At 42.1% G+C, this 11,193-nt stretch overlaps 1 protein-coding gene across 1 annotated transcript in view; it reads left to right on the forward strand.

Annotated features, from left to right (window-relative positions):
• RAD54B (RAD54 homolog B) overlaps positions 1–11,193 on the forward strand; it is a 56,036-nt gene that overhangs the window by 29,042 nt on the left and 15,801 nt on the right. The window contains exons 4-7 of the mRNA XM_066624925.1: positions 6,172–6,357; positions 7,843–8,127; positions 9,502–9,664; positions 10,909–11,134. Coding sequence (XP_066481022.1) covers positions 6,172–6,357; positions 7,843–8,127; positions 9,502–9,664; positions 10,909–11,134 — 860 coding nt within the window. The remainder of the gene's footprint in view (positions 1–6,171; positions 6,358–7,842; positions 8,128–9,501; positions 9,665–10,908; positions 11,135–11,193) is intronic.

Below are 11,193 nucleotides of genomic sequence, written 5' to 3' on the forward strand. Positions count from 1 at the left end.
TGTTTTCTTTTTTAAGATCTTTCTTCCCTGAAATAAATTGGCTTTAATAAAGCTTGTAAAATGGTTTAGGAGGGCTTTGTTTTCATTATAGACCAGTGACAAATATTTTTTACAGAAATCAACATTGCCTTGATCAATAGCTTTAATAGGCTGGTTACCTGGTGAGAAAATGCATAGCCCTATTTTTCCTCTTAAATTCCCAAACCATTTAAATTGCAAATATTTATTTGCTTAGTTAAAATTTTTGCGCTGTGTATCTCTTGAGCTTATGTCAGCTTTACATCAGTTCATAGCATCTATAAAGTACGATAAAAGGCTGGTTATATTAAACAAAGATGTTGCCTTATATGGAATCAGAACATTGGTCTGTCTAACGCGGTATGCTGACCCAGACCAGCAGTGACTCTCTGAGGGGCTTTTCATGCTCTTCCCCTGATTTAAAACTTCATCCCCAAAGCTACAGAAAAACATCCGCATTAGAGTTCAAATCCACCTAATAATTCTTAGCAACCACCACCAACAAATGCTTTCTTAAAGAGAAAGGTCTTACCACCACTTCTGACAGCCATAAGAGAGAGATACTCTTGCAAACCTGTGGAAGACTGGTACCATAGCCCTGTGGCTGCTACTTTCAGGCCTGCCTAATCATACTAAGTGGTAGTACATCAAGCAGGGCTCCTGAAGATGTTCTGAATCGGTGAGTCCCTAAGGTCTGCAGGTCCCATTCTAGGCTATTGAGGGCTGTATTTTTGACTGCCTCTTTTTACTCTGCACCTTCCCCTTAACTGTTATACCTTGTATTCATACTCTCAAAAGTAATGTTGATGATAATCCCCTCCCTGCTTATTCACATGAATTAAAGAATGGGGAAAATTAATTATTAATCACTTAGTTGGGAGTACAAAGAAGTGGTTACGGTCTATTTAAATGTCACTCTTCCTGCTAAATACTTTAGCATTATACCCTTTATGATATTAAATGTGTAGTTACTTACAGGAACCCACTTATGTTGAAAAAAGGGCAAATGAAATATTGACTTATGATGCAATCCTGTACCTATTTACTTGGGAGTAATCCCCATTGAACACAAAGGGATTGACTTCCGAGTAGACATGCATAGGAGTAGGTTGCAGATTAGAATGCAAGCAACTTCTGGCTGAATAGATTTCATTCATAAGGAAACGTTTAAAAAACAAAAAAGAAAATGTTACTGAATGGTAGTGTATGTCTAAGACAGATGAAGCCGGTGGGTTTTTTCTCCCAGATGGACTATGTATGTAGATATGTGGACAAATACTTGATGTGCGTTGAAAAACAAAAGTCAGTTCCCAGATTTATCAGTGCATAAACAGCATGTTATAGATTCATGGGCATTATCCAAAAGCAACAATTGTACTAATAATGTGCATGTATCAGACTGCTGCCTGGAGCTAGTTACCTCAATTTGGTGGCTTGGAATTTTATATCATCGTAAAGGCTGTGGCATTTGCCTAGTTCAGAGCTTCAATGCCCTTGAACTTGCTTCTGTCTCTTTGTCTGGACTAGTTGCGGTTCATGATCCTGGAGCTGAGTCCTGTCAGCTGATTGAATTGGTGGTTTAACCAGATACCTTAGTGAGAAAGAACCAAAAAATAGATGTGTATTGTGGGCGCTGGTGACTTTCATGGTGGCCTTGAACTCTCTCAAAATCTGTCATCTTTACAGAGCCTTTGTTGCTGTGTAAAAGTGTGAACAACTGGTGGCAGTGATCCAGAGGCTGCCAGTCATTTTGTATTGGTGGAATTCTTTATAAGAGACTGGTCCCGTGGTTAAACAAATGAAAGTTGAGATTCCACACTGGCAGGGGAGGACAGGAGCCAAGCGCTGTAGAGAAGTCTTCAGGAAGACTTACTAGCCATGCGACACTAATACTATACAAACTGGAGATAGTTCTGATTCCAAAGATGCTATGCTCTTGATTATATGGAAAATAAAGGCTGAGTATACCTAAGACAACAATTATGGCAGGAAAGTCCAACTTGTACCAAACCTTTTGTGCTGCCTGAATACTTTTTTGATCTAAACTTTGAAATAGCTTTTGAAGCTTCAGTTTTTGGATCACAGCCTGCACCAGCACCTCAGAGAGAAAAGTGGAAAATAAAGTATCTGATACAGTCCAGAGCTACAGTCCAGACCAGTCTCTCGTGAGTCTCATTCATCGTTTCCCTAGACCTTGGGTCAGCAACCTGTGTTTTTGGAGCCGCATGCGGCTCTTTCAGTCCTCTGATGCGGCTCCCCAGTGGGGGCTGGAAGCGTGGCGCCTTCCCCTTGGCCGCCGCCCAGTCAGCCCAGCCCCGAGGGCGCCTCACTCCGGCGCGATGTGCTGCGGGCGCTGGCTGCTGGTGAGTGCGGGGCCGGGGCGCTGCTTCTCCCTGCAAAGCTGCAGCTCCTTCCCTCCTTCCCTCCTTCCCTGCAAAGCACCCCCCGCGCACAGCAGCTCCTTCCTCAGCAGGCAGGCAGGGGCAGCGGCGTTCTCCTGGACCTGCTCTCCACACCCCACTGTGAGCAGGTGCGCCGCAGGTGCGGGGGGGCAGCCGGGCACCTCTTCCCTGCGCTCTTCCTTCCTTCGCCCCACAGCGGGCAGGGGGCTGAACGGAAGAGGCGAGGCTGGTCGGAGAAGTGCGGGAGACGCAGCGCTGCTGAGGCAATGGGCAGGACGGAGCGAGGTGTGCTGCACTCCTGTCCACACTTCCCTGGGAGGAAGCCCTGTTGACTCTACTGGGGCTGACTTCTGAGTAGACAGGGAGAGGAGCTGCTCGCAGGCTGCACTCCTGTCCACACTTCCCTGGGAGGAAGCCCCATTGACTACTGGGACTGACTTCTGAGTAGACAGGTAGAGGATGTCCTCTGGTTCTGGTGTTATGTGAGAGTGTAAAGAGCATCACTCTATCCACTCTGTCCATCCCCTGCATAATTTTGTATGTCTCAATCATGTCCCCCCCCCCTCAGGCGCCTCTTTTCTAGGCTGAAGAGGCCCAAACGTAGCCTTTCCTCATAAGGAAGGTGCCCCAGCACCTACAAGGGACCTACAAGAAGGGGCTACATTATAAAAATGGGACCTGTAAGAGGGGAGCACATTATAAAAGTTGCATATACAAGAGGGGAGTGCATTATAAATTGGGACATACAAGGGGGAGTAATAACTATAAATCTCTTTATTGTATTGAAAAATACTAGTCATTAGATTTTGTATTTCATTGTGCCTCTTTTACATTACTGTGGAAAAGACACAAAGATGACTATTTACTGTTGGTCAGGATTTTCTGCTAGGGAGGGCACCAGCCCAAGTCTTGCCTATAGCACCAAATTGGCTAGAGCAGGCCCTGGGAAAATAAATTAGTATTTAATTTAAATGTATTTTATTTTAGCTGTTTCGTTTTTATATGTAATTCTAAATTTAAGATTATGGTGATCTTGTAACATTAAAATATGTTACATATTGTTTTCTCTGTAGCAGTTCATTCATTTCAAAAATGCAACACACTATAGTTTTTTTATACATAGCATAAAGGTAAAAAAAAAAACTATATATGCAGTGTTATCTTCATTTTAGATGTCAAAAGGGTTTTGTGGCTCCCGAGGTTTTATTTTCTCCGGAAAACGGGTCCAAATGGCTCTTTGAATGTTTAAGGTTGCTGACCCCTGCCCTAGACATTTGGACTATTTTGCACTTAGAACTTAGCCCAATGTGGGCAACTGTGTCTTGGGCATCTTTGCACTGCTTTGATGCATAGTGATTAACAGGCTTTAAATGAAAAAAAGATCAAGTAACATTTGAATGTGTGTGTAATTTGCATTATCTGGTTCTGGAAAGCTTATTTTTTTAACTTTTAATTTGAAATAAGGTCCCTGTCCATAGGGAAGACTTATTGCCAAGGCAAAACGCATATAGTGTATATTTTGATGCACATGATGCCTCTGCACAATCCCTGCTAAATTTAACTTCTGCTGTTATCATTCAATATCTGTATTGCTTGAGATATTGAATGGATTACATGTATGTAAATCAGGCTTATGTAATGTGGTTTGGAAAGATTACGTCTTCCCCCTTGCAAGAACATCTTCAGCTTGTCTGTAAGTAATCATTTCTGAACAACTCATGAAAATGCTCACGAATATGAATAATCTTTCTGATTTTTCCTTCTAGGATAATCCCACACATTTTAAACAGGCAGGCATGTTTAAGTTATGTAAATAGGGAGTACTGGCATAAACTATGTTTCAGATTCATTGCAGAGAATATGATTATGTTTTTCTTGAGCCCTTTGGAAAATTAAACAAGAAAAAGAAAAAAGAAAAAGAACAGTACTGTTGTTTGTGAAACAGTACTGTACACAGTTACCAATGAATGCTACAGGCTTCTCAAGAAAAAAGAAAACCAAACAAGCAAAAAGAGGTTAAATAAACGGCCAGTAATGTGCTAAAATTAAATATTAATACGGTGAACCCTTGGTGTAATGTACTAATAGGGGGAAGGGGTTCTATTGATGCCTGAAGTTGTTAAATCCAAATGCACTGAAGTCAGTGGAGGCACAAAACGTAGCTGACTAGTTTTTAATGAAGCATAAACATTTGTTGTTTCTGAAGGCTATTAAAGTGAGGATTTGCTGTATTAAATATTCATAAATATTAATAAATCCTTCCTATCTGCTACATTGAGTATATCAGATGTGTACATCAGAAGCTTATTGTGTACATCAGATGCTAACATCAGAACCAGGTTGGTGTAGTGGTTCTGGAGTTGGACTGACCTAAAAGAACCAGCTTCAAATTTCCACTAAGCCATGAAGCTTCCTGGGTTCACCATTTGATTTTATCCACTTAGGTGACACTGCATACAGTACTATAGGGAAGTAAATGAGCCACATCGTACATGTTATGTTGATTGCACTTTTAAGTTGATTGCCTTAAGAGTGATTAAAGGCTACTGGGAGGTGGCACCAGCTTCCTCTCAAGAAGAAGATTATGGCAGGGAAGGCCAGCTTGGCCCCATCTATTGGCTAGGGAAGGAGCAGCTGCTGGGAGCTTGCTTCCCCCCTCTCTGCCACAAAGAACTCTGCCCCAATTGCCAATTGCCTGGGGATGCAGAACTGAAAGGAAACACACTCCAGCCTCTGGATTAAGGATTTCTGAATTGTTTGGTTGTTTTCTTGTTTGCTTCTGAGTTGTTTTCATTTATTCGATTAAAAAATGTCTGTGCCTCCTTTCTGCCTTTGTGGTTATCTGTTGTACGGTAGCTTGGGAATAATTTTTTCAAAAGTCAGGGTAGTCTTCAAAATAAACAAACCACAATTTTAAGATAAACTATCAACTCCACTGGGAGTTGGTCCACACTGTTGTCATGCTTGCCTTATAATTCTTTATTTCATCTTAGCAACCTTTGGGATCATTGATTTGCTCCCATTCACTGTCATTCTTTACACACCTTCATATCCGAAAATGCAGTAACTGTTTGCCTCTTCCTTAAATGTGCTCTCCATGAAGTTTTTAAGATACCTGCTATTTGGCATGCAGGTCATCCTTTCCTGCTACTTTGTTCCATTTTGCATCTGAATTATGATGGCTGCATGAAAGGATATCGACAGATCTCTGAATAGCAGGCATGTTATTCCCTGTTTCTGTGGCTGAAAAGTTTGTTCAAAACACGGTCATTGATGGCTCAGTGCATTCAATCATCTTGCAGGAGATAATAGACATAACATCTGGAGAGTAGTGGGGCCGCTCTAGAAGCACCCTCACTCCAAACATCCTTATTGCTCTACAGGTTTGAGCTGTGGAAAAGAAACAGTACTTCAAGTTTTCAGTGGAAGCCACCTTTGCATAGTATTGGGACCCCATGATGTCACCCAAAAAGCCTGCCATCCCAGAAGCAATTGAGTACTTAAAAAGAAAAAGTTGTTTTAATTAAAAAGGTAACAAACGTGAAAGATAACAGCATGAATGTTCATGCAGTTCTTAATACTCTTGGTTTTTTTTAAGATAGCCAGGCTACCTGAAACATGATGGAAAGGGACTCGTGGCTTAGCCAGCATTCAGTTTGTCAGTATGCACATCTGTCATTTCAGTTGCAAAGCTGGACTGGAATGTACCTAGAACTCTCTTTTTCCGCTGTATCTGTCTTCATCCTCATAGATCCATCACATACCGCCGAAACGACCAGGATGCAAGAGGATTCAAGCAACCTTACAAAATACTTCACTGTAGTGTGGTGTAAGGCTTCAAAGAAAAAACACAAGAAGTGGGAAGGTGATGCTGTTCTAATTGCAAAAGGGAAGTCAGTGACACTGAAGGACATGGAAGGCAAAGACATTGGAAGAGGTAAAGCAAATGTAGAGTGTGCCAGTTTCCCAAATCCAGTGCACTTCTCCCCCTTCCTCCTCCCCTTCATTTTTCCTCCCTCTCCTCTGCAGGTTTCATCTATTCCTTAGCAGTGGCAGCAAATCTGCTGTTACCACACAGCACCTATTTCCTCCCTTTCCCTCTCCCAGACTCCCCCCGCTCTCAGCTCTGCCTATGGAAAAAGCCGAGGGCAGGAACAGGAACTGCAACAAGAGAGGAGTAGAGAGATGGTCGGCTACAGAGCACACTCCTTGCTTGTTCTGGTCCTGCCTCCTGACTTCAGCAAAGCTATTGAGGAAGAGGAGGAGCTGTCTGATGGTGGAGGTGACTTTAGTTGCTGCCAGGAAAGTGTAGGACAGCCAGTGGAGGCAATTGCTACCTCTGCCAATTTGCCATTGTTGATGTGGGGCTCATTAGCAGACCAGCCCTAACTGAGAGAGCATTCTCTTAGCATTTGTCAGTCATTTGCCAAAGGACACATTTTAGCACTCCATCTGCTCCCTTGTCTCATATACTTTGGACCCTGAATACAAGAACATTTAATATAAGTAGAGTCCTGCTGGAGATCCATCAAGTCAAGCCCCTGTCTCTTGTAGTGACCAACCAGGTCACTCCACAAACAGGCGATGGAGGCCAATTCTCCCACTCTCCCCAGCAACTGATATTCAGCGGCATACTAGTTCTGACCCTGAAGTTCCTATATAGTGTGTCACGGGTAGTCATTGATAGGCTGCTCATCCATTACATTTGTCCAGTCCCATTTTAAAATCAGGTAAACTAGTCGTCGTCATGCCTGGTGGCAGCAAATTCCAGGAATGAACTATGTGAAGAAGTGTTTATTTCAATCTAACAAAACCCTTACCACATTTTAACTCGTATTGTCGCAGCAAGTGACTGTAAAGAGTAGATTGATGCATGCTACAGGTCTGAAAGCTTGTTCATGTGAATGTTATCGGAATAGGACCCTTTCCAGTAGTCCTTAGAGCCAGAGAGAAAAGGAGAATGGTTAGAGATGTAGGATGAGCATTAGATGTTTATTGTCTTGATATCTCTCCCATAGGCTGGCTGCAAGTATTCATCCTCCATATCCAAGACCTTGACACCATCAGTCCCTAGTCTTTGATCTTCCTTTTCTCAATAGAAACAAAATATAGGAACATATGAAGCAGAGTTGTACTGAGTCAAACATTGGTTCATCAGTGTTGTCAATGAATGCTGGAGAGGCTCTCTAGATTTTCAGATGGGTTTTTCCAAGCTCTCCCAGGGTCGGAAATTGGGTCTTTCTATATGTAGGGCAGATTTTTTGAGCTACAGCTCCTCCTGCATGTTATTAATTCTGAATTGTTCATTGTACTCAGTCCCAAAGTGCAGGGTTGATGGTGGTATTTTCCCCCTCCCATCTCTGCCTCGGAATATTTTGATTGATGGTTGTCCTTGGATCAAACTGTTTCTGATCTTGCTTAGGCACTGGATACAAAACCAAAGATCTGGAAAATCTTGAGGAAGGTCAAACTCTGATGATTGGAGGCAAAGAAATTGCAGTGATGGGTAGAATTCTGGAAGAGGACTTCAAAAGTGGCAAATGTTTTCAGTCTGGAGTGGAGATTCCAGTGGATGCTTGGAATTCCTCACAAGCTACTGTGAAGCCATTCTGTAATCCTTTAAAAAATGTCTGTAAACTCAGCACTAAAGGAAATTTCCTCAAAGGTTCCCAGATCTGTAAACCACGTCATGATCCATATGCACCAAGTGAGGGCTTTTAATGTTTATCTGCTTTAGTCTGTTTTACCTCTGCTTTAACCTCTTCTAAAGAAAATGAATGGGTAATAAAAAAATAAAAAATTTTCCTCCAGTCTTCCTGCCCCCTTCATTTCAAATAAGAGGCTGAACATTTTAAATGAAACAGAATTATGCTTGATTTATATGAGGAAATGGGGGGGGGGGGAGGAAGCAGTGAAAAAAGTCATATCACTAGTAACAGACATTACTAGATATACTAGCTAAAAGTGTTGGGGAAACTATTTGGATAGTGTATTGGGTCTTTGATCAAGAGCTCCTTAAAAATCTTCAGCGTACATTTGTGATACCCTGAAGTGTTTGTACCTGTGTTATGAGATCATCTTTTCTGTGCTCTTTAAATGTTGTTGCTTTAACTGAACAGAGTATTCAGTTTGGTGGGATATTGCTGTCCCCCTGTAAAAAGCTGTATTTTAAAAAGTAATGTAGTTCATTGGAATGCAATTTGTATCTAAAAACACAATCAGCCAGGCATGGGCCCCAGTGAAACAAATGGGGCTTGTTTAAGGGCTTTTGTACAGCTTTTTGTTGTAGGAGGAAAGGAAACAGTTTGGTTGGACTGTACCCTTAAGAAACTGAGTGTAGCTCTGAAAGCATTTCAGAACCCTTGTATTATATTATGAACTTTTATTTCTCTGTGTTTGGTATTCATATCAACATTATAGATGAAGCCATTCAGATAAAGCCATTTTGATTCTCGTCAGTTACTTCCTTGGATTACGGATAACCCAATCTTATTCAGTTCTGGCTCAGTGGGGCTGCAGCACTGAAACTGAGCAGGCTGGAGGTCTCCTGCTCCCTTACCTCATTTGTTCCCTCACCCCATGTTGAGCTCCTGCCCAATGGAGCTAGCTGTGTAAGCTAAATCACTGGTGCAAGTCCAAGAAGCCCCAAGGGCTTTCAGGCCTGGGATGGGGATTAGGATATGACGGAGGTCTCTTCTGCTGTTCCTGGTCCCCTCCTGGACTTGAATTGCCCCCCTTCCACCTTCCCCGAAACACTCCTCCCCGCCTCTGTTCTGCTATGCCCCTGTGGCTCTCGGCACTGCACTTACCAGCGCTGGCAGCTGTCGGGCTGGATTTAGGCCTTTCCCCTGGTGCTCCCTAGTCATGAGTCATCACAAATATGCTTTACGGCACATCTGTGATGGCTGGTGCTGCAGTAGTGTAGAATTGGGCCATGAATATGGCAGTTAAAAACATTGCAGAGTTTTCCTGCGCTGCTGGAAATTTGCAAACAAATAATGACCTTTTAGCTTTTCTCATTGAAAACTGGCTGCTTTCACTTAATGAATGATGACTTTGCATTTCTTTTTGAAATTTGAAGATTGCTTAGTTATGCCACGCCCATACCCATATCACCAGAGGATCTTCAATAAGTCAGGTTTGCCTGTTGTAGATGTTGTTGTGGACCCTCACATTGTAAACCATCTTCGACCACACCAGCGAGAAGGACTTGTATTTCTTTATGAATGTGTGATGGGAATGAGGTAAGAGCATAATCATTCTGTACACTTTTAATTGTGTGAACTTAAAAAAAATATTTAAGTGGACTCTTGTAAGTATTGGTTTTAGACTAGTGCATGTCAGTGCAGAACAATAGCTAAAGAATGATAACTTTTACTTTCTTACGTTTTATTTTAACCCATTTCTGCCCAGCCCACAGGTGTACACATTTGATCCCTTTTGCCTATGTGCAACATTGGGCAGTAGTAGCTTAAAGAGTTTTAGAGCCCAATCCTATGCATGTCTGCTCAGAAGTAAACCCAGTTATAGTCAATGGGGCTTACTCCCAGATAAGTGAGGATAGGATTACAGCCTTAGGCTCTTGGAATATTTTCTGTACTGGTAGCTCTCTTTAAGGATTACAGAGGCCTACAAATTGAGGGTCAGAAAAGTTTTTCCCAAACTTTATGGTGGTTTGATATGAATTTGGGGTGCTGATTCCAAAAATGGCATCCGTTTTGCCCTATCACATCTAGTTTTGGAGATATAGTATAGCCTCATTAGTGAATGGTTCAAGCAGCTTCCTCATGAGGAAGCCATGGTGTAGGCTTCCTCATGAGGAAGCTACTTGAACCATTCACTAATGAGGCTATACTATATCTCCAAAACTAGATGTGATAGGGCAAAACGGATGCCATTTTTGGAATCAGCACACCAAATATACCCAGGAATTGGTGAAATGTTTAAGGAAGCAAAATGTGTGTTGGCCTGTGTTATTGGAGCTGGCCTCTGTGCCAGCACCTCCCTCCTGGCTGCTGCAAGTCCTTTATGGCACTTTTGCGACAGCCGTTCCCTGGGCAGCATGTGGAAGACTGGCGTTGGATTGGAACGCAAGTCTTCCATGAAAAGGATTCCTTCCTAGTTCAGGATTAACCCATAATGTTAATTTATCATGTGAATACAGATGAAATCTCAATTTCCCTGACCTGGTAGTTCACAAATATATCGAACTGAAGAAATTGTCAGTGGAATAACTTATTAATTTTAAGAGGGCCTTTTTGGTATTCCAGTAAAACTGAATACTTGAAATGTACCAAGAAAATGCTTATGATGATAGAAATGAAGGTGTGCAGTCATGCCAGCAGACAAAAACTGAAAAACTAATGCAGAGCTCAACAAACCTTAGGAGACTTATCAGATTTAATAGTGTGGATTAATATAGTTTAACAATATGGAATTCCTAAATTTGGAGTGCAGATGTATTAATAATGAAATGATCTCTTTTCAGAGTGAGTGGTAGATTTGGAGCTATTCTTGCCGATGAAATGGGTTTGGGAAAAACTCTGCAGTGCATTTCACTCATTTGGACTCTCCTACGCCAGGGACCATATGGATGCAAGCCAATAATAAAGCAGGCACTGATAGTCACTCCTGGGAGTCTAGTGAAAAACTGGGGAAAAGAGTTTCAGAAATGGCTTGGAAATGAAAGAATCAAGGTGTTCTTAGTTGATCAGGTCAGAGACTAAAAGAATCACGTTTACCTGCTGTCCATATAAACCATCTCACATCACAA

The sequence above is a fragment of the Tiliqua scincoides genome, chromosome 4 (genome assembly GCF_035046505.1).
Source record: "Tiliqua scincoides isolate rTilSci1 chromosome 4, rTilSci1.hap2, whole genome shotgun sequence".
In the NCBI taxonomy this organism is placed as follows: Eukaryota; Metazoa; Chordata; class Lepidosauria; order Squamata; family Scincidae; genus Tiliqua; species Tiliqua scincoides.